The 24,819-nt window shown below is 38.9% G+C and overlaps 1 protein-coding gene across 1 annotated transcript; it reads left to right on the top strand.

The window, feature by feature from the left end:
- Window positions 1-1,438: 1,438 nt before the first annotated feature.
- On the top strand, window positions 1,439-3,126 carry PPDPFL (pancreatic progenitor cell differentiation and proliferation factor like). Its single transcript, XM_009977201.2, has 4 exons — window positions 1,439-1,532; window positions 2,405-2,494; window positions 2,586-2,685; window positions 3,114-3,126. Exons 1-4 carry the CDS (start codon window positions 1,478-1,480, stop codon window positions 3,124-3,126), a joined length of 258 nt encoding a protein of 85 aa, XP_009975503.2. The 5' UTR covers window positions 1,439-1,477.
- The last annotated feature ends 21,693 nt before the right edge of the window (window positions 3,127-24,819 follow it).

Consider the following 24,819-nt stretch of genomic DNA (forward strand, 5'->3'; position numbering starts at 1 on the left):
GTGCAGTACTTTATTGCCTAAAAACAGAAGCAGCTTCAAAATGGAAATTCATTACTAAGACAGAAAAGAGGTGACTGATAAAATGAGCTAATAGTTCAGTTACATTTAGGTATCCATAAACAAGGAGCTGTAGCAGTGGGTAGGGAAAAACACTGTGAACAACGTACTAAAAAAATGTAAAATTTTCTACTGTTACAGTGCCTTTTTATATAACAAGATAAACACACGGGGTAACAGGCGCTAATGTTTGTACCAACCCAGCCACTAAGTATTTTCTGTGTCAGTCTTGAAGATTTGACAAAGGTTTTACTCAGGAAAGACTGCCATGTTGTCAAGACTCTGATAGCAGATCAATAAAAAGGCCCAGGAAAATACACCATGCTTATTTGTTACAACATCTGCGTAAGTATTATTTTACAGGCATTTTCCCTTCAGCACATTTTATACCCTTATAAATATGCTAGGAGCTATTATGAACCATGCCCTTATCTTTCGAGCTAGGACACGCTACTGAAGGAATCAGATACGTCACAGTAACACGGTATTGCACACAGCACCTGGCTGTGTTCTCACCCACAACTGCTACAAAAACCAACGATAAAACAAACCTCATTGTGGAGCAGGAGCAATTCATATAGCTGAAAGTAACGGATACTTTTTCTGTTGACAGTTCTGAAAGGTGAGGAAACACGCTGTAGGACAAGTTTTGCCATGAGATAGGATGACAATAATTTCAAGAGAGTTGTGCATTTATCTACAGGAAGAAAAAACTTTGGTAATCTATCTGGGACTCAGTTCTAACTTTACCAGGACTCGAGATGATCGCAGATTTCACTCATTACTGTGAGAGTGGTGAACGTTCCTTTGACTTCACTTTCTCTAATGTATGTGCATAGCAATGTGCATATTTATAAACAAAATAAAAACCTCTACTGAAACAGGTCTGCTTCATCCTCCTCTTCCTCTTCCCCAGCGGGGAGAGAACAACTAACGCAGCAGCTCTAGGTCCCACTGAATGCCCTCCAGAAAAACGCCCACGGATGACACCCGGGAAGAGGGATCGAGGGCACCAGGACCGGAACTCAGGCGCCGCCAAGGGCTGTCCCGGGCCGGGCCGCGACTGGGCGGCAGCGCTCCGGGGGCTGCCTCCCTCCCGTGCCGTCCCGTCCCGTCCCGCCCCGCCCCACCCCCCCCGGGGCGGGCCGACTGCCGCCGCGGCCCATATAGGAGCGGCCCGGGGTGTCGGCGGCAGTCGCTGTGGAGGACAGCGTGGTCCCGTTCGTTCCTCTCGACTGCTGCTTTCTCTGGCCGACGCAGGTGAGCCGACGGGGCGGGGCGGGACCGGGGGGGCCGCTGCGGCGGGGCCGGGGGCTGCGCGCCGCTCTCGTCCGCCGGGCGCGGCTCCCCCCGGCAAAGCGCGTCGTTCCCCCCGCAGGCTCCTCCCGCAGAGAAGCGCTTTCCCCGCCGCGCCGCTGCCATGGCCTCGGTCCCCTCCGCCGGCTGCCTCCTGGCCAAGAACCAGTACTACCGAAGTGAGTGCCGAGGGGGGCCGGGGGGCTCCTCTGGGAGGGGGAGGCTGAGCTTCTCCGAGCCGACGGCCGGGTTGTTACCGCTCGTGAAAAAGTCGGGAAGTGTTTGAGGCGGTTTCCGGATGAGCTGGAGGCCAAAGGGTGCTTTTGCCTGGTAGTTTTTAATTGCTCAGAGAGTTTTTTTATTATATCAAGGAACTTCAGTTTTAATGAGCATCTGCTTCTGGTTATTCATCTGCTTTTTTGTCTATTTAAAATTGTTCATTAGGGAGGTGTAGTATTTTTTTTTTTAATTATAAAACATAACAGAAAAAGCATTAGCCCAGCAAATCCTGGCTTCTAGCCGTACTTCATATTTACTTTGCAGGCTTAGACAGAATCAACTCACATTTTTGTTTCTAAATCTGTGAAATTGTGACTTCAAACCAGTGACATCTGATGTATTAGAATCTCTTTGTACAGGATGGGCTCTGTAGTGTGAGGGTAGTATTTGGTTGTATCACAATGGAAAGTATAGTAATAAGGTTGTTTTGGACTTGAATATTCAAGAATAGGGTCATTTGTTTTGATAGCAATGTGTACAGGATCCTAGGAGTTGTCACTGATTTCAGTGAAAGTTATGCAAACAAATCTCAGTATGGTTTTAAGTGAAGAGTAATTAGACTGAGAGATCAACTTATAAAAGGTTTTATATAAACAACAGTAATAGAATGGTGTATAAATTATAGAAGTTATACTTTGTAGCTAAGCAAGCTTGTCTTTTAGATTGCTTCCTCCAAGATAGCAACAGGTCTGAAAAGCTCTTGGCATGGACATAGTGTACTCTCTCAAAGCATTTTTTTTTCCCATTATATGTGTTTGTTTTCCACAAACAGCAAGACAGAACTCGGAATCTAGTGTTTCTTCCAGCTCCTCCTCCTATTCGGATCCTGTGAACATAACAGACCAGGACAAAGCATTTAATGGTATTGTTCCCTTCTTTCAAACAGTATTCTGGTTTTGCCCTTTTCTTATTCAGCCAGCATCTAATGGAGTGAGCTTTTTCTCCATTTGTAGGGTTACCTGAATTAATTGATAAGTTTTGGTGGATAAAAAGCTTTTTCCATCGTGAACCATCTCCACCAACTGTTGGCAGAAAAACACTATCAGCAAGCAGGTGAGTCTGCCTGTTTACAATGACGGGGATAACTTATTCCATTTTTCTTTTGGTAAAAGTGTTACTAAACATGTCATAATCAGCTAAAACAATCTGGGGAGTGCAATGCTACTTTGACTTAAATAAAATATACTGCAAGTGTATGGATATAGAAGTTTCCCATGTTTTCGTTTTAATAAACAAACTCATATGCTGTTTCACATTAAGCAGATGCTAGTGACTGTAACTGGTCTACATTTATAGTGATATTTATTTAATCCTCTACCTGTAGCATTTGCACACTCATTTATGCAATTTACCCATTTTACTTTATGTTAAAAGGTTGATATGGATGCATTCAAAAATAGGCAGATAACTACATTTTCCTCGAAGATATTTATAAACCTGCTCATAATCTTTTATATATATATATATATATATTTCTGCAGTGCCAACAGTTGAATATGACAACACGCTGGCTTTACTGACCGAGATACTACATACAGACTTGTATTTCCAAGAGGCTTGGGATCTTCCTAATGTCTGGGTTCAGCTGCAAGAAGAAAACAAAACCTTTAGGAGGGTGAAAAAGTGTATCTTCAAAATATTTGTCAGTAGCTTAAATGATGTTGCTTAATGGACATGTCCATGGCCTACCTTGTTCGTTAGAGTTGCTGTAATTTGAGATGCCTCTGTAAAGGGAGTTACTTGGATTGAGTATCCTGATAACTTACTTGGATAGTTAGAGAAAAATGACAGCAAAATTAAGATATTTTAGGTTTAGGAGAAGCATGTGTATTGAATGACTTTGCAATAGGCGATACTGTTAAGTTTTTACTTTTAAGATATCATCTCTCTAGGCAGTTACACTGATGTAAACAAGAGTCAGATACATAGGCCAGAGCAGGACTGCTCTATGGTACATGTTTTCTCTCAAGTGTTAGTGTACCAGTTACAGGGAGCAAGTTTACAAGAATGCTTATTAATAGCTTTGCTTTTAGAAAGCCTAATTACATGAAGAAACAGTAATCAGTTTACTCTCTTTGTTCGAGCAGGGTGTGTAAATCTCAGCTTCAAATACCCAGGTACAACTTCCATTCATATCTTTGCGTGTTGGTATTTGAGGACAGACTATAAGAGATAGACAAGCAACCAATAATCCTAACGGACACTGACATCTAAGCAGAAGAGCAACCTTAATCAGAGTTGATACTCCTAGCTCTCTTTTAGAATGCTCTCACCTGCTTTGCTGTATCTTGAAGACCTGCTTGTTCTCAAGTGACTAATCCTGTCAATGTTTTCTGCTCTCTGTCAGCTTAGTTATGCATTAGATCTAGCAAAGTGGTCAACTCAAAGTAATCACCTTAATGTTATTAACCAAGTTTTCCTTTGTCATGATTCATGCTTTTGAAAAATACTGTAACAGCTTCATTTGGTCTTCAGCATTGCATAGCAGTACATCAGATTGTTTAATCTACTGTGTATGACTGAAATGCATCAGAGGTCATTGAAAATAAGTGTTTGGCTGAATGATATCATTTCTGTAAATTATGTATGCAAGTTTTTGATGTACTGTCACTAGACCTATCTGACCTTTGTCCGTCACTGGGTGAACTAACTAGCAAACATTAATGAAAAATGTTGGCTATATTATAGGTTAATGATTGACCTGTGGTTATGCATAGGACTCCAAAGTGTATCAAGTGGCTGCTTCAGGAAGCTTACAGTTTTGGTGGAGACAATAAATGCATGGCACATGACAGCAGAAAACAACACAATTCTGAAAACGTTGTTTCAGGAGTCTTTAAATTGACTTGCGTATCTTACTTTATTGTGTAATTTCATCTTTGTCCTTTCTCTAAGTGTACAGAATGAACTATCTGTTTTTATACTATTTTTTTATTAATAAAGATTTAATCACTATTTGGTCTGACTTATTTTTGGCCTCCAATAACAAACCAGTGTTCAGTGTTGCTTGCGGTGCAGTTGGTGGGTGGTTTGAGGTTTTTTGGCATGTGGGTTTTTGGTGTGGTGGTTTGTGTGGTTTATTGTTCTGTTTGGTGTTGGTTTTTTTACATGTGAAGTATTAGTAAAATTCCCACAGAGACTCTAGGGGTGAATGGGGTGGGTGTTTGTGTTACTTCCTTCCTTTAGCCACTTTAAAGTCTGATGTGAGGTGAAAAAGGATGGAGGCATGTAAGCTAGGATAAAGATGTTAAGAGCTTTTTATGTAACATCATGTTGTAAAGAAGAGGAAGAAGACTCAGTCTGCTAGTTGCAAGATGATTGTGGCTCTCTTTGAAGGTGCTTGAAGCCATAGAAGAAAGGAATGGTTTAACCCTTACTGTACATGAGAAATACAGGATTTGGAAATGTGCAGTGACAAGGTTCCATATTGCTCTCTGAGCTTAAACTGCATCTGTTCTTATATTGTCAGAAAGTGGGGTGCAGAACATGCTGAAAGAGCTGATAAGCTGGTAAGATCCACAAAAAACCTCACCCTTTTGAAAATTATTTTTATTTCTTATTTTGAAGTAGGAAGTCTGGAAGAACAAGAGAAGGGGGACTGCATATTGTTTGCATTCATCTGGTTGGGCTCTATGAACTGCTGCTTTTTGTAATGGCATCATGCTGGTGGAAGACTGTTCTGGAGAGGTGCCCTCATGCCATCTCCATCATCTTTTACTGTGGTCAGCTTGGCAGTGGAGCATCACCACTGCCAACTCAGTTATTTGTGCCAGTTCTTCAAAGTATAGTTACTCTGCAATGGATCAACACTATTAAATAACATCTAATGTTGCTATGACAAACTCCTGAGAGGATATGGGTAAGTGGGACATTAAAGTGCTTGCTATAAAAGGGCCACATTTTATTCTATCATGGTAATAAGGAAATGTCAATTTCCTTGAATTAAATGTCAATATGATGTAACTTTATGGGAGTAAAAAGCCAAAATTTAAATGATTTCAAGAGAAGCTGAGAGAAATATGAAGGGTAAACTATACTTGTGTAACTTGAATGCAGCTTAGAATTAGAAAAAAAAAAAAGAAAAGAAAAATGGAGGGCTGAAGCATCTCTCCTATGAAGACAGGCTGAAAGAGTTGGGCTTGTTCAGCCCAGAGAAGAGAAAGCTCAGGGAAGACCTTCTAGCAGCCTTCCAGTACCTAAAGGGGACCTACAAGAAAGCTGGAGAGGGACTTTTTACAAAGATGTGTAGTGATAGGACAAGGGGCAATGGCTTTAAACTGAAAGAAGGTAGATTTTGATTAGATCTAAGGAAGAGATTTTTTACAATGAAGATTGTGAAACATTGGAACAGGTTGCCTAGAGAAGTTGTGGATGCCCTGTGCCTGGAGGTGTTCAAGGCCAGGTTGGATGAGGGTTTGTGCAGCCTGATATAGTGGAAGGTGTCCCTTTCCATGGCAGGGGGGTTGGAACTAGATGATTTTTAAGGTCCCTTCCAACCCTAACGATTCTATGATAAATGAACCCATTTAAGAAACACGTTTTCAATACAAGAATGATCAGGAAATCAAATAGCAAATAAAACTCAATTTGAGTTGTTTGAAATAAGTAACTTTTTTTTTTAACGCGTGCAGTGATCAAGACTCTCATAAACTGTGGGCTTTAGCTTTCCTTTGTAACTTCTTTGGAAAGGTCATTCCCATTTGTCATGTTACAACATTCTGATATTTCAAGATATGTGCAAATCCCTCTTTATTTTTTTTTTAAATCATTATCTTAGCTAATCATGCATTATTTCTTCTCGAAAGCAGACTCTGTCTTATGATAACTTCTCAACACTTCTGCAAAGGAAAACCCAAGCAAGATTCATTCAGCCATTTGTACCAGGATTAATGTTGTTTGCAAAACATTTCTCGGACTATTGCATTCACAGCTGCTGACTGAAAATTTTGACCATGACCATGTTTGGTGTCCTGGCTGACTCTTCAGTGATAGAGGGATTCTGTCAGATTTCTTATCATATACTCTGTCAATATGCCATTTTAAGCTGTTCTGGCAGTAGCAGATGTGAAACATACTGTACGTAATCACTGGAAGATAGATCTTCATAATAGAGAGAGGCTATCACTAATAGGGGAGAAAATCAGATCAGTATATTGGGAGGAAGTTAGGGGAAAAGCATCTTTGTTTCTTCCTTTTCCAACTTCTGTCTCTCTCAGAAACTGTGGAGAAAGAAACCACTGTTTCCCAACCCTCTGTCACAAGTGAAGATTCAGCTCCCATTTACAATACTCAACGGATGTTCAGAGACACTCTATTGACTTTTACTCAAAAACAGAATTATAAAAGTGCTTGTAGTCCCCATGACAGGACATGATTTGGAGAGAAAAATAATATTTTTATTAGATCAACTCATAACTGGAAAAAAAAGGGCTAGTACACTCAAAAAGTTGTTGCTTTTCTTAGCTGTGTCAGCGACTACATCTCCTTAAAACTTTGCCATCTTTGGCTCCAATAAAATTAAATTTCACATATAAAGCAGCACCCATAATCTCACCTTACTAGTTTAGCTGAGGTAGCAGTATTGGGTGCAAGATAAAAATGTTTTGTTTATTTGTGAGATGCACTGAAGTGCAGCCTCTACCATAAGAAGAGAGGACTGGCAGGACTGGCTGGATGTCAGTCACACTACTGGGGTCATCCCCTGGGCAGGTTGAGGCAAGGATGTCTGGAAGAGATGTGTTGATACTGGGAATAACTTTAAAAAAAAAGACATTATTTAGGTTTTATTTTGTTTTGCTTTGTTTTCCCTGTTGCTCTTTTTGCAATGAATGAAAAACTATCTCAGCCTGACTTTGAAGTAGTCAGTGGTGGAGAGTTCGTCACTCCAGTAAAATTTTCAATAGTTGATCACACTCACCTTTAAAGGTCTTCCCCATTGCTGCCAACTTGAATTTCTTTGTGAACAGGAGTTCAGGGATTAGCCAGGAATGCATGGCTCAAATAATAAGATAAAAAGTTTTAAAGTGCTGATTCCACCTTCTCATTGAGGATCTTGACAGTGATTTCTGAAGAGGTTGAATCATTTTGTTTAATCCCCAGCTTTACTGACTTCAACAAGTATTTCAGCACAATAGGAGTGGATCAATAGGTGGAAGCAGCTGGAGATATGTTTTTGCTTCTGTGAGTGAGAGCTAAAAGGCAGGCTGTTAGAACATGTTTCACACACAGTAGTTTTCTTATTTCAGATTAGGTGAGGACATAAAAACGGTTGCTAAGTAAGCCAAATGAGAAGGAAAAAGGTGATGGTGCATTTTTGGGATGGCAAAAAAATGTTGATCAGTTTTTAATCTTGGACATTGTGTAAAACATATACTTTGGTTTGATTCACTTGAAAATAGGATTTGATAAATAGATTCCTTAATATCTCAAATCTTAATATGACTTCTTAATAAGACTTATATCCATTGCAACTAACAACTTGTATGAAATATCACATAAATTAACAATTTTCAAAATTTCATTTTAAAATAATTTTCAGTCCCCACATGTATTGTGCAATTTTGTGTGTTTAATTCCGTTGTCACATTATATACAGAGTAGCTTCTTCATCTCGACACTTTAAATTATGAATAAAATTTTGGAACTTACAACAGATTCTTACAATAAGCCTAATTTAGATATAATCTGTCTTTCTAAGAACCTCTAAATTGCAAGTTTCACTGTCTCATAATAGTGTAGAAGTGAAAGGATAATACTAGAGGTAAGATACACAACGATGTTAGTTCCTTTAAATAAGTGTTTTCCTATCATATTTTAACCAGGTTAATTTAATGCTGTTATGACTCCAGCTCAGACCCACCATACGTTTAAATTCAGATGAAATCTAGAATTGGTTTTGAATCACACCGACAGGATGTGTTGCTGGCTAGACAATCTCTCCATGGCAGTAGCAGACTGAGTGATGTCTGGAATGTAAAAGGCAAGGTAAATGTACATTATATGTAGTAATCCCTTCACATTCTGTCACAATAAAATGCCTGCCTGCAAAATACACAATCAATTTGGGGAAAAAAACCCGCAACACTCCACCAAAAAAACCTCCCTGTTCTCATTCTGTGCTTTCCATAGACATATTTTTCAAGGTGAAACATTAGTTGCTTTGTATTTCTTTCTAATTTCATTGCAAAAGAATGACAAGCTGAAATGCATTAAGGAAACAGATTGGTACTTTCACTGCTTATTTTTCCTGGTTGTCAAAATTATTTTCCTACGTTAGTCTCATGCCTTTATTGCTTAATATATTTAGTGGGGGAATTGTTTGTTCTCTGTTTATCTGTCGCCATACTGTGACTGTAAGAGGAATGCTATCTGGAGGGGGCAGCTTTGTGGTGTAAACACTTTTTAAACACCTACACGCTATTAAAACAGAGCTCCAGTGACTAAGTGGGTCAGCTTAGACCTTCTGAGAGAAATGTGCGTAGGCTGTAACTCTCTCATGTAAGCACTGATCTTTACTCTGCATTTTTACAACATCGCATTGGACATTAATCTTGAAAGGCGCCAACTGCTAGGCACTATAGTATTGTATAAGGCCTTTATGACTAATTCTGAAAACGGATGTCCTTTCACTTCTCTTTGGACTTTAAAGCATCCACAGCATTTACTATATATTTTAAAGGAATACTTGCCAACAACGAGGACTATCATTTATAGGCCAAAACATTCCTCAACTGAGAACAAGCCTATTTCTGCACAGTATCAGTCAAATACTATATCCTTCATATACTTAAATTGCTCATGCTTGTTGCATTTAGTTCAGCCCCCAAACAGGAAAGTCATTTGACATCTATTTAAACTGAAGGCCGTTCTTCTACAACATCAACTAATGCTGAAATCCACTGAGATTGAAAGTGCTTTTCATAATAAATAAATGTAAATTCATTGATGGTGGATTTGAAATTAAAAAATTAGAAGGTCACAAAGTGAACAGTTGTGATACTCATTCCCACCTATCTAAAATCCTAATTATAAGTATATATATGGATTCCTATGGCTCAAAGCGTCACAGAGATTAAGTTTATGTCAATGTTCATTCACTCTCTCTCCTCTCCCCCAGTTGCTCTCTGCACTATTTAAAAAACCTGCAAACAATCTTTTAGCGCCGACACAGGAATAATACAGAAATTATGTACAAAGGACAGCCAAGGCTAACAACAGTCCCTTTAATCCTAGAATGGATCAGCCTGTCTCCAGGACATACATCTTTTTGCCTCTGGTTAAAAAAAAAAAAAAAAAGTATTTTTCTGTGGCCAGGAAATAATCTAGACCGTATCAGAAGATCAGAAAGACCAGGCACTGGTACCATTTATATTGAGCAACTCTAAAGTAAGGAAAATGAATTGAAAGAATCTACAGTCTCACTGTGGAACAGGGGGTAGAATTGCAGCACAATTTTTTACCTTAATAAAACCTTGACTTTTTGGTTGAAAAATTACGTCCCTGAAATATGTTGACAGCATACGTTCCTGTGATGGCTAGTGGGAGGATTTTTAAGACCTCTTGCATGAGCTGGTCTTTTCAGGAATTGCTTCACTTGTTTTCCGACCCAGTTTTGTGCACGTTACATTAAAGTGTATTAAGTCTTTATGGGGAACATAGTGATGGGCTGCAGTCAAGCAAAAACTCCTTGAGACATACTCCAAGTGTATATTTAATTCAAAATGTTGTGAATTCGAGGGCAAACTAATTTTAAAAAATCTGTAATATTTCACTGAAAGAACAGAAAAAATATGTGTCAAAACATTTTGATTGACCATAATAATGACTGTTGCAAGGAGATGTAGTGTGAGAAATAAGCTGAATTTAACAATAACCTGCAATATCGAAAAGAGGAAGCATTTCACTGATCTCTGAGAAAGCAACACTAACTGCTGTAGTAAATTGTGTATGGGGACTTGATTCTCCCTTCCTTTCAATAAACGGTTGGAGTCAATGATGTTAAAGGCCTTTTCCAACCTCAGTGATTCTTTGAGTCTAAGCAACAGTAGCAGCAATGTCTCTCCTTAGACCAGAGCCATCAAATGGGCAGGCTGAGAGGAGGTAAGGAGGATGAATAAGCCAAACTCTCACTAGCTGCTGCAGTTTAACAGAAAGAAAATCTGGGTACAAAACCTAATGTGATAAATTTCTTGTCACAGAACTAGTGGAGATTGTCCACCATTTTACAGTAAAAGAGCAAGAGCAAGGCTTTTTTTTCCTTTTTTTTTTTTTAGCCTGGCAAACACTTTAGCCATAGGGCCTGAAATCTCTAATGAGCTGAAAATTCTTGGACAAATTGATGCCCAGAAAATGATATTGATATTTTTTTAGCTTCTGAAAATTTCTGAAACCTAGCTATATGAATTATTGTGATTTTGATATGAATGTAGCTTAAAATAATCCAAATTCATTAACTGAAGTTACTTTTTGTTTGCATACTTTACAATATGAAGAGTGACTATGCAGCTTATGGCAGACTATATGTAAAGATATATTTTTAGTATGATTTCAGCTATTTCAGCATCCATTTAATTGATGAAAGGGATGCACTTGCAGCATGAGCAAATAAAGGATATTTTTATGGTGTCTTTTCAGGATTGAAAAGACTGTTCAGCTGAAAGTAAATTTCAGTTAATAAACCTCACTTTCATTTCCCTCATGTGGAGGAGTGACCTAGAAAGAGCACTGCTTATATTTGGCTGCTGAAATACTGTACTACAAATACAGGATGAGGAGCTCATCTCACGTAGCTCCTTATTTCCTAGAAATTCAAGTGTCTCTATTATTGTATAACTAAGTCACCCAGGACACTAGAGCTGAAGTTACGGTGCTGGGGCTTGCCTAGCACTGTTCTGTAATTAGTTGGCAAGTCAATTCGACATTTATTTCAAGTGCGTGAAGGAGAAGCAGATTCATGAATAGGTAATAGAGAAGGCATACATTGTCTGAATGTATTAGTTTAAAAAAGTGTTCTTAAAATACTATGTTATTGAAAGAGTGCATTTGAAGATCTTAGACTATTCCATTTGCAAGTCAACACATTATGTGCATTACACTTGTATTAAATTATTATGCCTCAGCTGAATAAAGGCCCTCATCCCTGATGCTTCACTTTTATGAGCTTCCTACAGCGTTGTGTGTAAAGGCACATGGGAGAGAAAAAGAGAAAAAATTCTTTGTACTTTCAGTGTTTGTTGAACAGTACAGTTTTTGGGTCATCACAAAGAGTAGGAACAATTTGAGCAGTACAAGCATGAGCAAAATCTCTCTTTTGAGAATGTTATTTGGAGATTTACGAAGACTTCCTTTAGCATTGTCTAATTAGCTCTGCTTTCTGACACAGCATGAAATGAGGGCACAAAGAGTTCCGAACTTGTGGGGGAGTGTGGGGCTGTTTCATGAGTTGTACCTTAAAAAAATCAACAGATTGCAACACATGCAGTCGGTATTTAAAGATATGGAAAGCCGGACATATTTGAGAGAGGAGAGACAGGAGCAGAGAAGGTGGACTATAATTGCTCTGACTTTAGCTTGCTTCTTCCTTCTGCAGTTTTCTGAAAATTCTGAAGTGATCATTTGTTATCATATTGATTTTTTTCCATAACTATTCCACTTTTGCCAGTCAAGACTGGCTGGACAGAAATGGGCATACTTTACATCAGTGATTTGTAACGTACGGGATCTAAAAGTCGGAATTTAAAACCTAGCATCAATAGGTACAAGCTTTTCTTTCAACAACAGTTAAATATTATTGCAAAGCCTATATTAGTATAAGGGAGCAACAACGTTATATCTTACTACATGCAAAAAAAAATGTTTCTGAAACTGATTTAGCAATTCTATACACATACATACTTTATAATACTCGTTAAACAGCATAGTATGTATTTATTGAACTACAACTCCTTCCCCCAAAATTAACATTACTATATTATTATATGCAACACAGTGTTTGGCATTTTCATAGAAAATCTTACTTGCATACCCAAACATTTTTGGCTATGTAATCTTAAAACTGTATTAGCATCTTTTCTTTCATATGAAATGGGTAATGCTGCATGTATTTCATAAAGCAATCTATTTAATTTCCTAGTTTGCAGTCCAGTCTCATATCAAACCACCAAAGCACCACTAATGATGCCTTTCCCTAATTAGTGTGGCCTGTACTAGAATAAGTTTATAATCAAGGAAGCTGTGTAATTTCTGCAGGGAAAATTGTTTCTTAATGTAATGAATTCTTAGAAAGCAGTTTTCTTTTTTCCTAGCAGATTACATTTTTTTTTGTAAAAAGATGCACTTTCATGCTCCTTTTTTTGTGTACATATAAACTTATATTTAGGAATGATGACACATTGTATATTTTAAAATTCCTTTTATTGTTAAAATCTAACAGTAATAGTATTAAAAATGGTAATTTTGTATTCATTATAATGCTTATGCAAGCATTAAAATATTGTTTAATTAGAGCAGACGTTCAGACTGAAATAAAACTTTAAATCGTACAATTTTCCAGGTGGTTTATCTTTCAGGCACCATAGTTAATGACACAGTTTTGGTAACACCTGCTACTAAGCCAGTTGAAAATATACAAAATGTATCTTCTGTTTCACTGTTCAGGTGATATATCAAAATAATTGTCCTCATTTTCTGGGCAGCGTCCTGACCTGTGTTATGGAAGATGTCCTCACAGATTCGCTGGATTCCACAGAATCATGAATCTGAACTCAAGTTGGGCTATTCTACCAAAGACATGTCGCTTTAGTTTTTAATGATTGATCTAGGAGGCCTGTGCATTTGTTATGTCATCCTCCTTTCATGTCTGACTTTATCTTGGACTTCTCTGTGGCTGAGGAATCTGCCAACAAGTTAAGTGATCCCTCAGTAAATCAAGTAGAATGGGCAAGTCCAGAGATGTTCCCAATATTTTGCATGACTCTCTGCTAAAGCATGCACTGAACACTTCATTAAAATCTGCAGTGCTACCCGCTTAGTAGAATTAGTAATGATCTTAAGTCATAGGATCATAATTTAGAAAGATTTGTATCTATGTCAAAGTAACTGACATCAGCTCTGCTGGCCCAAGATGTTCTTTAGTCCTCTTATCTGATAGTAATAGTCTGTGTCTTACAATGTGATAAGCCTCAGTTATGAAAGCTTTGTCTTGTGGCTATCTTGTGCTTTGCCTAATACAGAATCTTATTTCCACTAAAATAATTATGATCATAGTAATAACAATAATCATAGCAATAAAAATAATAATAACAATAATAAAGCCCTCACCTCCAGCCTACTCAAAGACATTGGCCTTCTAAAGAAGCACATTTCAGGAAAAACAAATTGTCTTGGTGCAATCATACATTAAAGCAGGTTTTAAACTTTAAACCTTCTGTGGCTTAAAGATACATTTATTCTCGAACATACAATTTGCCCTTACATTTACAACGGACAAGCATGTTCTTCCTTCTCGTGCAGTCATCATATTTAAGATAATTCACCGAAAATGAAAATTAATGAGATTGCAAAGGCACTGGACATTGCTAAAAATCTTTTATAATGGGATTTTCTTTTCTTGGTGGACTCAAAAGTTTTACCTGCTGGGTCTAAATGCTGTTCTGCAGTGGGAATAGGATCAGCAGGTAAGATAGCTAAGTGGAATAGTTCTCCCCAGGATAGTCTATTTGGTATGGTGTGTAGGCGTATATTTATTTTTAGTGGCATAACGTGTCATTATTCTTATCTTTTTATATAAATGCCTTATCCTTTTCCTATCAATCAGAATTAGCACAAAGTGGAAGTGGGTATTACTGAGCCCTTGTCATTCCTTGAATGGGTTTCTGAGCGTGTGTGCTTACAAAGGCTGCAGGGATGACTAGTTTTTATGAAAATACTAACTGAGGAGCCAACATGCCAATTTTGAATACTGTAAGTGCTATAAATGAAAGTGAGGGCAGTAGCTAGCTGAAATAACTTCCTATTGCTAAGCCATCTCCTACCCTAAAAGGATTCTAAAGCACATTTTACCCCAGAATAAACAAAGTGTGTTTTTTGCTGTGAAGTTAAATTAAAAAATCACTTCTTCAGCGTAGACGAGAGGGGAGAAAAACAGGTATGTGGGATATTGCTATCCAAATAGGATTTTGATAAACAGACAAAAAAAATGGCCTGTCAGTTGTTGATTATGGTCACTTATTTGCATTCTTTGCTTCAAACTAGGTACCAACAATGTGCTCAGAGCTGTGCAAAATGCAATTGCTGACTAGTCCTCGAACTTGGTAGTCAGACAGCATAGTACTAAGAAGGAATGATGTTTGTGAAATGCCTAGGGAAAAAATAAATAAATTATTTTGGTTTTAATAACTGATTTCTGTATTGCTTCAGTGGAAAATGCCACATGACCTTTTAATGACTAAAAGTGTTTTACAACCTTTCCAGAAGATGACACTTCTAATAACTTCAGGTCCTCACTTGACTTGATGACAGCCACCTGAATTTGTCCAGATGAGATAATAGCTGTCCAATTTATTCAAGTCTCTACTCAGTATACAGTTTATAAATGTTTCTAATTGCCCTTTCACTGTTCAAAATATATACATAAATACCTAATTCAGTCCATATTTCCTAAAAATTTCTGCACTCATGTACAAGCATGAGCACACATGAGTGTATATGCTTGTACATGAGGGCAATTTGCAGACCAAAATTTGAAGTCCAGTCTGAAAAAGAATTGAACTTATAGTCCATAAGAGTCCATGGTCCTTGATGTTGGTGGGAAAAAAGAAAAAAGATTAAAAAAGGATAAAAAAATTGGAGAAGGACATCTCTTTCTTGAACATATGTTAGGATTTAAGCTGGAGACTAGTCTCAATTTAATTCAACTAAAAATATCTGCAACATTAAAGTAAAACTCTCTCAGTCAGGAAAATGGCAATAAAAAGTTATTTCCTCCCCAGTCCCCCACAAACCACCTTAATTCAGAGTCCCTGAGAAGCATGAGACTAGTGAGGCTAAATAAGCAATATACCTGATGTCCATGGTTTTGGTCTGAGGCATTATCTCTCTGTTTTTCAAGAACTTCTATGATTTGTTTCCTGGGAGTTTCATTCCAACTTTGTATCAGGATTTATGGCAGTTAATTTTTGCATCTGCCACTTTCCTAAGCTATGGGAAGTGAAAGCATGGGAGCGAAATCTGGCCTCACTGATATCTCATCCAAAAGTACATGAACAATTTTTCCTCAGAGATAAGGTGTGAACTCTTTATTTCAGGAATGCAAATAAAATGGCTTTTGAGACAGCACAGTCCTTTACCTTTGATGCTAGATAATTTTCTCCCGGATTTATTCAGCATATTAACCATATATAGTTCCACAAAATTAACATGCAACATTTGAGTTGTCTTTAAGAATTTAATAGTCTATTTTGCAGAAGTCAGTAATTAAGGGATAAAATGAAAGTCAAACAACTATAAAAAAATCACACTTCTTAAAAACATGAAGAAGAAAATGTTAGGTTAGTCAAGGCACATCTGAAGGAGAAAGCTGTGATCACGAATTATTAGTACAAGAAAAGTAAAATGTTCACTTTTTAATAAAAAGTCAGTTCAGTGACACACACCATCACAAGGTGACTCCTACTTTTTTCTTTTTTCCTTTTCCATTTTACTGGACTTCCATAGTATTTATATATGAGCGAAAGGAATATGATACTCTTACTGCTGTCAGTGTGCTTTCCTGAAAGTTATGCTTTTGATAGAGTGGACAAAGGTCTCTCTTTCAAGGTTTACTGGAGAGAAAACAAGAAATTTTTGAAATGAGTCTTTTTTTACATAAAATATTTGTAGGGAACTGTATTTTTACCAGATTCTCATCAGTGGTGTTATGTCAGGCCATAAGTTCATGTTAAACAAAGATGGGATGTTTTAAGGGATATTGGATGCAACGGTCTTCTCTGGACCTCAGTGGCTGTGAGTGAATACCTCATGACACAGTAAAGGACACTAAGCAGGTAGTAGAAAATAGCTTCAAGTAAGCTGAAATGCTATCTAGCAAAATGAATGGTGAAGAATTAAGCCATCTCTATTAATTTGTATTTGCAAGAAATAGTTGTCATAAAAAAATTAGAAAATCATAGGTAGCCTTTTTAGATCACACTTTAAGCTCTTGTGATCTTAACAGTTACCCAGACTTCAAGAGAGTAGCCTTGAAAGTCTATGTCCTAGTTTTAGCTGGGACAGAGGGGTTTGGGTTTTTTTTTTAACAGCTAGAAAAGCTCCATGTTTTGGTTTGACTCAGAGGCTCACTCTGAGAAGAACACTGATAACAAGCTGCCAAGGACTTTTCAGTGTGCCGGAGTGCAGAAGCACGGCGGGATAAGGGGGGAGCATAGATGGGACAAGGGGGACACGATTCCCCTTGTGATTTGTGTGGAACTTAAGACTGAGGGCCAAACTGGCCAATTAGTATTCCATATCATGCAGCGTCATGCCCAGTATAAAAGCGAGGGTCAGATGGGAAGAAGGGCTTTTGCGCTTTGGCTTTTGCGCTTTTGCCGCTTTTGCTCTTTTGCGCTTGCTGTGGTTTTTTTTCGCTCTATTGCTTTTCTTTTTTTCCTTTCCTCTCTCTCTCTCCCAGTACTCCCACTCTCGGAGTACTATCTCTCCCTCTCTGCCCCTCTCTATTTCGGGGCCTCGCGTTCGTCCGGGATTTGCAGTTTTCGGGACGAGACGGGCTTCGCATACGAGGGGGTGGTGAGCACCTACATTGTATTAAATCATCTGTATTAAATCACTCTTATCTCAACCCACGGGTTTCACGTTTATCCTTTAATTCTCTCCCTCATTCCTGGGGGTGGGGGAGGGGGAGTGACCGGCTGTGTGTGTGTGGGGTGGTTCAACCTAACCCACGACAGTCTGTTACATACCTGTGAGCTGTCATTAAATAAGAAACATAAAAGGGATACTCTTTGATAATACTAAGAGAGAAAATGTCCACCTTTTGGTTAAAAATGGCACATGTCATCAAGAGCGCTTGGAGCAACAGTGGACCACATCCTCTGAGAAATCATCTAAAGCTGTTTCCTAAGGATAACAAATCCCTCAACAAAAAGCATATACACGTGAAGGCTTTTACTTTCATTCATTTCCCTGGAAGCATTTCACCTGTCGCTCACCAGCCTGGGCTGCGGCACTAAGGACGCTGTTGCATCTTCCGCAGCCAGGAGGAAATGGCCTGCCTCTTGTAGGCAGGATAGGTACCTTGAGTTGATTAGTAACTAGTAGTAGTTCATTATCTCAACTCAATCCAACTGGGTAAGAATGATTGGTGCCATAATTCCCCCTTTTTGTTTTACCATTTTTGTTTTCACAAAGGCTTTATGGGTGAGCAGAGACCCAGCACATTCATCCAACTCCAGCACGCTTCCCTCCCACAAATACCACATCGGGGCTTGCGGCTTTACCTTCTTCTCCAAAGGACTCTCGCTCGAGCTCCCGGCTCCGGCTCTTTTGGCTCGGGCTCCTTTGGCTCGGCGAGTGAGTCGGGGCTTCCCAGGGTCTCACGGATGTATCACATTGGGGTCACCAGTTGTCGCTCACCAGGCTGGGCTGCAGCACCAAGGACACTGTTGCATCTTCCACAGCCAGGAGGAAATGGCCTGCCTCTTGTAGGCAGGATAGGTACCTTGAGTTGATTAGTAATTAGTAGTAGTTCATTATCTCAACTCAATCCAGCTGGGTAAGAATGATTGGTGCCATATTCACCTTTTCTAATTAATGGTTTAAAGAGGATTTCTTGCGCTGTATGTCATTTATCAGAAAAAAATATGAGGTTCACTAGACACTGAACAAAGTAAAATCAGTGAAGTAGCTGACCTAAGGATAGCATCAGCTCTGGTAGCTTACTTGAGCCTTGAGAAACAAGAACCACAAGTAGTTTGGGACACCTCAGACACAGGCTGCAAACAGTAAATACAGTGTTCATATGAACTTTCCAAAGTGCTGACAGTCCATCCTGAACTCAGGAGAGAAAGTGCAGCAGTGACATTAAGACATGACATGGAAGCAGATACGTCACCAGCCTATGCAAAGGAGAAAGATAATCACTGTGACAAATCTGTGCCTGTTTTTGAGGTCCATCTCTTGGTTAAATTTGTGATGAAAGTTTTTGCTCTTCAACCAGGCAATGCTATGCATGGAGCAACTGCATTTGCAGCAATTCTCTACAGTTCTGACAAACTGAAACCAGCAGTTCACTTGATGTTGCTACTGTTCATGGGACTCAACTCATGCTGTTTCATGAGAATGAGCTCTCTTCATGGAATTCTTATGTTAGAACCTTCTGAAGTAAAAATCCCTCATAAACGAGTTAAGAATTAATGTAATTGCTGCAGAACTGTTTCCATATCTCATGCATGTCCTGCTGCAGCCTGAAACTATGCTTTTTCATGAAATTTTACCTGCAAGGTGCCTGATCTGAAAGGAATCACTGGGAAATGGAAGAAAGATGCCTCCTGCCATTAGAAGGAGGAAGCTTAAGGAAATAGTACTGAAAAAGAGCTGGGAAAAGTAGGAAACATAATTTTATTTACTGCTGTACTGTATTGCCATCCAAATCTGGCCTTGTTGCACAGACATTTGGACAAAGTGGTTTTTTAAAGGAAAAAATAATGATTTACTGGAAACTTGGTATAGGGTAACACTTGCATGGAGAATCAAATCTCCCAAGAAGGATGGCTAACAGTCATCTAGTGGTGATGGGAGATTTAATCTCAAGGATCCTTACAGTCGTGCATTCAGACAAATCAGAAGAGGCTCCTCAAACTATTTTGCTCTGCTCTTACAATCCAGCTGATCACAGTGCTATGTGGCCATTCCAGCACACACATAATTCTTTACTATCAATACATCTTAACTACACACGAAGCACCTCTTAAGAACAGAAGTTCAGAATACCATTGTGACCATTTCTGCAGGAACAGTTTCTATGAACTTCGACAAACGTCTTGTCTTTGCACAACCTGATACTTCTGTGGTAATGACACTTTGGGACACTCCAGCCAGGATGTTAATCAACACATTTAGGCCTACAAATTGGGGTAGACACAGAAGGAGTTGCCTTGGAGTAATTACAACAACCACTCAAAATTCCCAGCTGGAGGGCTCCTGTAACCATCAGTCTAATACCTAACTGTGAAGGTTCAGTCAGTTTTTGAGTTGGTCCACTGCCTCAAGCTGATCCATTATCTCACCTCCGAAGATGGCTGGCTGGGGAGTTCTTGAACCACTCAAGGAATTAAGCACGTATTGGGCATGTATATGGGCACAGTACCAGTACCCAGCTACACCACAATTATAACTTAAGAGCAAACCTTGTTTTCATATTTAGAACTCACTTTCAACTTAAGCCCCATAACCACAGTCTGAATATTCAGAGAGACCATATTATCAAAATGAATTATATTCGGCATATAGTTGCGATGAAATTGTTCTTTGAATTTTTTAGACACATTTCTACAAGTTTGACAAAGGAAATGGAGCTAAAAGGGCAATGTCTCTTGAAAGGCTTGGTAGGTGGAAAGATTGTTGATTGGAAAAAGACCAATATTTATGCACTAATAGTTCTTATTTCAATAAATGATAAATGAGTGACAAAAAAAAAAAAAAAGAAAAGATGAAACCTGACAATGTTGATGTATTTGAAAGATATCAAGACCAGGAAAAGAAAGAGAGAAGTTAGCTCAATAAAAAATATGCAACAACAGAAAATAATGGATTTATTTAACGAGACTCTTCTGACATAAGAAATATAAAACTTTATACTCATTCAGAGATTGCTGCTGGAAATTAATAGCTTGCTTGCATATAGAACAACTAGATATGGCAATGTTAATAAAGGGGGAGAAACAGCCGTGACAGGGAGACAACCAAGGAGGCAACCAACTTGCACATTTCTAGTTTATGCAAACCAGCTGTCTCCAGGAAAAAGGGATTAACTGTGGACAGTAGCAACAATGATTGTTATTTGCATAGTTTTCTTTTTAAGATGAGAAGGCTTAAATTGTTCAAACCCAGTGAACATGAGAGCATATCAATTGCTCTTAAACTGTGAAGCAGCTCCTCAGGGCTACATCAGCAGTTACTCAAGAATGAGAGAGTTACAAACTGGCAGATGTAGAACAGCTGGCTTCCAGGATGTGGCTTGATGTTAGTGTAGACATGGTCCATGTCTGAACCAGATCCAAAGTACAAATCACATTAACTTTTTTATGTAGGCTAGTCTACCGTTGTTGCCTCCTGACTCCATTTCTTTAGGCAGTAAAAAGCTGTACTGTTTTATTAGAAACATTTGTAGTGGTTTTGAATACAGTAGTGTTTTATTAGAATACTGTAATTTTCAGAACTTGTAGCTCTATTATGGCTCCTGAAATGAAATTATTGACTGATTATCTCAAAATTGTAGTTTACCTTAAAAATTCCAATTTTACTTAACTTCCTATAATTATAAATCTGACTAATACTAGTCCGTGGTAACTTATTTTAGATCTGAAGCTACTGTCTCTTTTGCAAAAGAGAGTGAAGCTGTACCCTAAAAGATCTGAAGATGCGTAGATCTATGCTGTGCCTGTTCCAAGCCGTTTTTATACGTTCAAAATGTGATATTTTTTTTCTTTTTATTTTAGAAAAATGTCAGATCAAACTTTCTTTTTTTGTTTTGTGAAAACACATTTGCATCAAATATTCAGTAGTTAGGATTCTCAGGTCTAATATTAACACTTCCTATCATTAATTAACCTCTCTTGTTCTGACTAGAAACAATAATATAGACCAGACAAACATAACTTGACTTTTCTTTCATCCTTTCTCCCATTCCAGTTCAAATGACACTTAAATATTTCTGAAAATTATGATCACTCAATAAGAGAAATTACATTTGTTCTAGTCTCCTTTCTCCCTCTTTCTTTGATTTTCTATTTTTGGAAAACTTTTCTTTTGTCTTGTGCTGTTCCTAACAAGAAAGAGATGCATTTCTAAAATGTTTCTTCCTCTCATCTCTTTGACAAAAATCTAGTGTTGTGGTTTAGCACACGATGGCTAAGCCACCACGAGGTCGCTTTCTCACTCCTCCCCTTCGATGAGGTGGAGAGGAGAAAAATGTTACAAAAGGTCTGAGAGTGGAGATAAGAACAGGGAGGGATCACCCACCAACCATGGCTCTGGGCAAAACAGACTCAGCTTGGGGACAAAACGTAATTTGTTAATGGTTCATTCTGAGATGATAACAAGAAACAAAGCCAGATCTTAAAAACACATTCCCCCCACCCCTCCCTTCTTCCCGGCTCTACCTCCCTCCAGTGGCACAGGGGGATGGGGAATGGGGGGTTGCAGGTCAGTTCATCCCATGTTGTTTCTGCCACTCCTTTCTTAAAGAAAGAAAACACTCTTTTCCACTGCTCCAGTGGATCCTCTTCTCACAGGACAGTCCACAGACTTCTCCAACGTGAGTCCTTCCCGTAGGATGCAATTTTTACCCATCAGATTTCTCTAGTGTGGACTTCTTCCCCACAAAGTCACAGCTTCTTAGGGAGCTGCCACCTTCTCCGATGTGGGCTTCTCCGGGGGCTTCAGATGCCTCTCTGCCTCATTGTCAGCCTCCAGCAGCTCATGGAGACCATTCTCTATGACCTCCCCAAGGCACAGGCATCTCTGCTCCAGTGTGGGGTTCTCCACAGGCTGTGGGTGGATCTCTGCTCCACCGTTAATTTCCACGGGTGGCAGAGGGGCCGCTGCCATCTCACCACGGACTGCAGGGGAGTCTCGGCTCCAGCACACCTCGTCCTGCTCCATCTGCACTGACCTGGTGTCTGTGTGGCCATTTCTCTCAGTCCTCTCTCTGCTGCAGCCACACTGGGCCAGATGAGCCTCGGCAGTCCTGGCAGGATGAACTCTGCCCAGTGGGCACCCTGGGAGCGGGGCCCTTGAGTGCTCTCCAAGTTGCACCACCATGGCCATCTCCAGTCAGGTAGTGGTGGTCCAGCACAGGCAGCCACCTGCCCAGGTGGCCAGAGAGTCCAGCCCCCCGCCTTCCCTCTCTCTTCAGTGTAGGTCCAGCCCCCAGTTCGGGCACGTTTGTCCCCATCTTAAATAAGGCATTCCCAGAGGCACTGATTGGGAATAGGATAGGGGGGTCTGACCTGGCCAGAGGCCGGTCCAACCGGTTTTGGAGACAGGGAAGATTTTTGCAGCTACTTAACAGGGGCCATTTCTGCAGCCTCTCGTGCTATCAAAACCCCATCATGCAAACCCAGCACATCTCATTTAAGAAGAAAACAAGTAAGTCCATCTTTGATTAGCGGCTTTCTTGTATTCAGGATGTGAAGCCAGAAATAGCTCACTGTTTTCTGGAAATCTGAAAATATGAAGATCTGTAAAATTAAATTTTTCCTTCTGAAAAAAAAAGATTTGATGCACTTCTGCTCCTGGAAATAGATTTTGATTTTATTTTTTTCACCATATGTAAGAAAGCCCAGAACCAAAACTTAATAGCACTTACACAACTATTTCCGACAACTTCACCGGAACAAGACATGCAGGATCAGACCTTATCATTCATTTATAAGTCGCTATTGTATTTTTTTTTCCTAATGTTAATTGGAATTACTTAGAGTCCCTACTGATAGCAAAAGAAAAAACTTTTAATTTATTTTGTGCCAGCTTAAACTAGATTTTTAATTAAATGACTTCTTTTTTTCCTCACCTTGACTTGCTCTCTCAGGTAAGTAGCTCAGATTAGAGCTAATTAAGTATATTTTTAAAACAATTCTGACCATCATTTAATTTTGCTTCAGACTCCTAGTCCCGACTCCAGGCTTCAGTATTGTATAAAACTGAGACTACCAGCATCAGCTCAAGCTAAAAGCAATTATTATACATGAATGAATTGAAACAAGTTGATTTTCCACAGGCTTTAATATTACAAAATTTATTTGAAATGTCTAAAACATTGCTTGTACAGCATTCTAGAGGAATTAAAAAATTCAAACAGAAAATCACATCCTCAGATCCAGCCAAAGGTTTGTTATTCATGCAGAACCTGCACTCATATTAGAAATATGGAATAGAAGTTCCATACTGACTCTTTGTAAGTCTTGAAGGCTATCTCCTTTGAAACGTTAGAATACGGCAGGTTATCATATTTTGGGGTCGTTCCAGAATATTGGCTATAAAGTCCCTCTTCTCCCCAGTGAACTCATAAATTAAAGCAACAAGCAAGTGTTTAAACTATTTATCATCAGCCGTGGATGCTTGATACTATTTATTGCCTTCAGAAATTTCTGAAACAGTAATCATTACTTAATTAAATCAGAATTTTACTCTATCATACCTTATATATACACGATCATAGTGCAATATTCATTAAGCTTTCTGAAAAGAAACATCTAATTGTCACATAAAGAAAGATCTTGTGAAGATTAAATAAAATAAAACTGTCAAATTAATTTAACTCAGTGACATCATTACTGAGCTGGGAAATATGTTGAATTAAAGGAAATTTAAATATACTGTGATGTTTATGCATCTTTTAATTCAGATAGCAAATCATAAGAATAATGATCAGGAGTCATTATTAGGAATCTTCTCTCCAGAAGAAGCAATCACTATTATTGAGTTTATGTACATCACAATTCCTCCACAGATGGATGAATTAGCCATGGGAAAGATAACTCAGTGTGCATGCCAGAGTGTGTATGTGTGAACACTGAGACTGTTGGGTGGAAAGAAGCAGAGGGTATGTGGAAAAGAATCTGTAACGGGGAGCACATGAACAGTCAGGCTTCCAAGGCGACAAAAAGACGAATGCTTCCTATGGACCCTGTGGGGATGTTATTTCCTGCAACCCCAAACGCCATGGAAGCTGTTGGACCGAGATTAAGTTTGGAGCAACCCACAAGGGCCCACTGACTATGAAGGATGTATGTGTTCCCGAAGCATTTTATTTTGATCTACCAATAGATCAGAAACTTGCTGTGCTTAGAAAGCTTTTCTATCTTGTGTTCCTTTTGACATGCTCTCCTTAAGAAAAATGCAGTCAAGATTCCTCTCAAGGCTTTGGCTGAATTTAGGTCCTGTCACAAAGCATTTTGCTTTTTTCCAGGA

The sequence above is a fragment of the Tauraco erythrolophus genome, chromosome 3 (assembly GCF_009769465.1).
Source record: "Tauraco erythrolophus isolate bTauEry1 chromosome 3, bTauEry1.pri, whole genome shotgun sequence".
Taxonomy (NCBI): Eukaryota; Metazoa; Chordata; class Aves; order Musophagiformes; family Musophagidae; genus Tauraco; species Tauraco erythrolophus.

What these genes read in the sequence shown, in the direction of transcription:
- PPDPFL (XM_009977201.2), top strand. Translation starts at nt 1,478, where the DNA reads ATGGCCTCGGTCCCCTCCGCCGGCTGCCTCCTGGCCAAGAACCAGTAC. An exon ending in CAAGAACCAGTACTACCGAA is followed by an intron (nt 1,533 to 2,404) that starts GTGAGTGCCGAG and finishes TTCCACAAACAG; the next exon opens with CAAGACAGAACTCGGAATCT. An exon ending in CCAGGACAAAGCATTTAATG is followed by an intron (nt 2,495 to 2,585) that starts GTATTGTTCCCT and finishes CTCCATTTGTAG; the next exon opens with GGTTACCTGAATTAATTGAT.